The following is a 2503-nucleotide window of genomic DNA, read 5'->3' as shown; positions in this document are numbered from 1 at the left end:
GAATGGGGTCCTTTCCATTCTAATTTACATGCTAAAAAACAGATTACGGGTCAAATGATACCTCATCAGATGGTTGTATACGAAAGACGGTAGGTTATAGAAAAGAAAAATTCTATAGAACATAATAGAAAATAAGTACTTATAGATAATCTATACACATAACATAAAGATGGTAAGAACATGTTCAGCAATAGTAAAACCTACTCAAACTATTAAATAAACGATAGTCTAAGATAACATAAAAACTTCAAAGCATTTAAAGGTATACAGAGTCTAGCAAGCCATAAAACAAGAAACTAAGTCTTAGGCCCAAGAAAAATCAGGCACATCCATGGTTGGGGCAAAGTCCTCATTTCCCAGGAAGTCTGAAATTGTGAGGTTGACGTCAGGGATCACATCATTTTCTTCCGTATAGTGAGCCTCTTGTTCGAGAGTTTCCCGGTACTTTTTGTAGCTCGCAGCTACATTGGCATTAGCCTTGCAATGCTTGTACCAATGTCCAGAAATTCCACACCTAAAACAAGGCGCATTTTCTTCTGCGGCCTTTTTGTTAGATGGGTTTTTAGGTGTTTTCTCGAACTTAGGATCACCATCACTATGGCCAGAAGTTCCTTCTCTATGCCAAACATTAGAGTAACCTTTACGTCCTCGATCTCGATTATGTCCCTTACGTCCTCTTCCACGAGAGGTGTTATCTTCACGTGGGTATGGATCATGGGGATGTGAATCAGAATTTTGAGCCCTCTTTACTTTGGGATTCTTTCCCTTATTGACCTTGCCATGGTTAGCTTCGGGAACTTTCTTTTTCCCGACAACTCTGGCATTGTTATTGACAAGAATCTCATTATGCCTTTCGGCCACTTGCAGTAGGTTTATCAACCTACTGAATGTGGTGATTCTTTTATTATAGACCTCTAAATGATACTGGTTCGCTAGTATCATGGACGAGGTGGAAAAGGTCGATAGGGTTTTCTGAATCATTTCCTCATCAGTAAGTTTCTTTCCACAAAAGTCCATACGTGCCTGAATTTGCAGCATGTCTTTTTGGATATCATTCACTTTCACATAACCGAGGAAGCGGATATCGTTCCACAGGACGTTCAATTGTGGTATTAAGGAATCATGAATGTTCCCAAAACGGCTATCTAGAGCATCCCATAGCTCTTTTGGCGTTTTCAAGTGATGATAACCCCAACGTAGGTTAGGATAGATATGCCTCTTGAGGAACATAAGAGCATTAGCTTTTTGTTTCTCAATTGCCGGAGCAGCGTCGGCAGATGGCTTGATAGTGGAGGTGAAGTCCTTTGCCACGAAGGTGGTTTCCACATCAGATACCTAACGGTGGTATTCAAGTCATGTTGAGTCCAAAAGTTCGAATTCTGGTCGAATTGGGTCCATCTACATAGACAAAATAAAGGACATTAATATGGTGCTCAAGTCCTTCTGAGTCCACGACAAATCACAGTATCATTTCCCCGTGACCAAATTTCTTTATGGCCAAGATGGATACCAAAACCAAATTTCTTTATGATTTTGTGGGTAATACGGATATGTCATATAGTCCAATCTCTGATCATAACCACGTTCACAAAATTAATTAACCAAGCTTCTTTATGGTTTTAACAGGGGAACTTTGTTTGCAAACCAAATTTCTTTATGGTTTAAAAATTGCAAACAATTGGTTAACAAGGTTGACAAAATAATCAACTGAAAATAGGTCTGTTAAAAAAAATAAAAATAAACTACAGGCCCATTTATCATTTGTATACACATATAAATTATTGGAATTTAAGTCGCATTTAGTTTGCATATTTAGTAACAAACCGTTTGCGGGATAAAAATAGGTTTTGGTCAATATTTGTGACATGCATGAGTAATATTAAACTAAAATATAATATTAAGGATAAAGTACATGTCAAAAATTAAAATTTTATAATTTTGAGGAAGACCTTAAAAAAATAGTATGACATACTAAAGAAAATAAGTATGGTAAATTGTAACATATGGTGGGGATAACATCATGAATGTATACATATATGATGAATATTTGATAAAAATAAAATACTAGAATATTTATGGTTTAAAAGAAAAATAATTAACATACATACATATGCATCATGAGTATAATACTTTTGCTAACAAGTTGAATGATATGATATCCTTCTTAGGTATATCCATACATGTATTTATTTATGTATTTTATTTTTCAAAAAAAAAAATGAAAGAGAAAATACAAAATCACATGAGGAGTTTGAAACAAAATCAGTTGACCCCTATTTATTTATTTTGTATAAGTAAAACAAACCATATTTTTATGTATCACATGATTTTAATTAATTAAACTAGTGATAAAATGTCACTTTCATGTTAGAAGACAAGCATGTGATCATTAAGAAACAAATAAGCTATCACTATTAAGTTGAAAATCAACTAGTAAAAATCAAATGGATTATTTTCTTTTAACTTTTGGCATAACTAAAATAAAGAGTAGGAGCTAATATTA

General features: G+C 34.2%; 1 protein-coding gene across 1 annotated transcript; it reads right to left on the bottom strand.

Moving 5' to 3' along the window:
• Positions 1 to 303: 303 nt before the first annotated feature.
• LOC113305711 lies at positions 304 to 2178 on the bottom strand. Its single transcript, XM_026554723.1, has 2 exons — positions 2131 to 2178; positions 304 to 1335 (listed from the first exon to the last, which is right to left on the bottom strand). Exons 1-2 carry the CDS (start codon positions 2176 to 2178, stop codon positions 304 to 306), a joined length of 1080 nt encoding a protein of 359 aa, XP_026410508.1.
• Between the last annotated feature and the right edge of the window lie 325 nt (positions 2179 to 2503).

The sequence above is a fragment of the Papaver somniferum genome, chromosome 8, assembly GCF_003573695.1.
Source record: "Papaver somniferum cultivar HN1 chromosome 8, ASM357369v1, whole genome shotgun sequence".
In the NCBI taxonomy this organism is placed as follows: Eukaryota; Viridiplantae; Streptophyta; class Magnoliopsida; order Ranunculales; family Papaveraceae; genus Papaver; species Papaver somniferum.
This window is presented reverse-complemented; position numbering and strand designations above follow the sequence as displayed.

Excerpts from the sequence above, each read along its gene's own strand:
- LOC113305711 (XM_026554723.1), bottom strand. The coding sequence starts at position 2,178 with ATGGATATACCTAAGAAGGATATCATATCATTCAACTTGTTAGCAAAA. Across the intron at positions 1,336-2,130 it reads CATTCAACTTGTTAGCAAAA|GTATCTGATGTGGAAACCAC; the intron begins GTATTATACTCA and ends TACCACCGTTAG.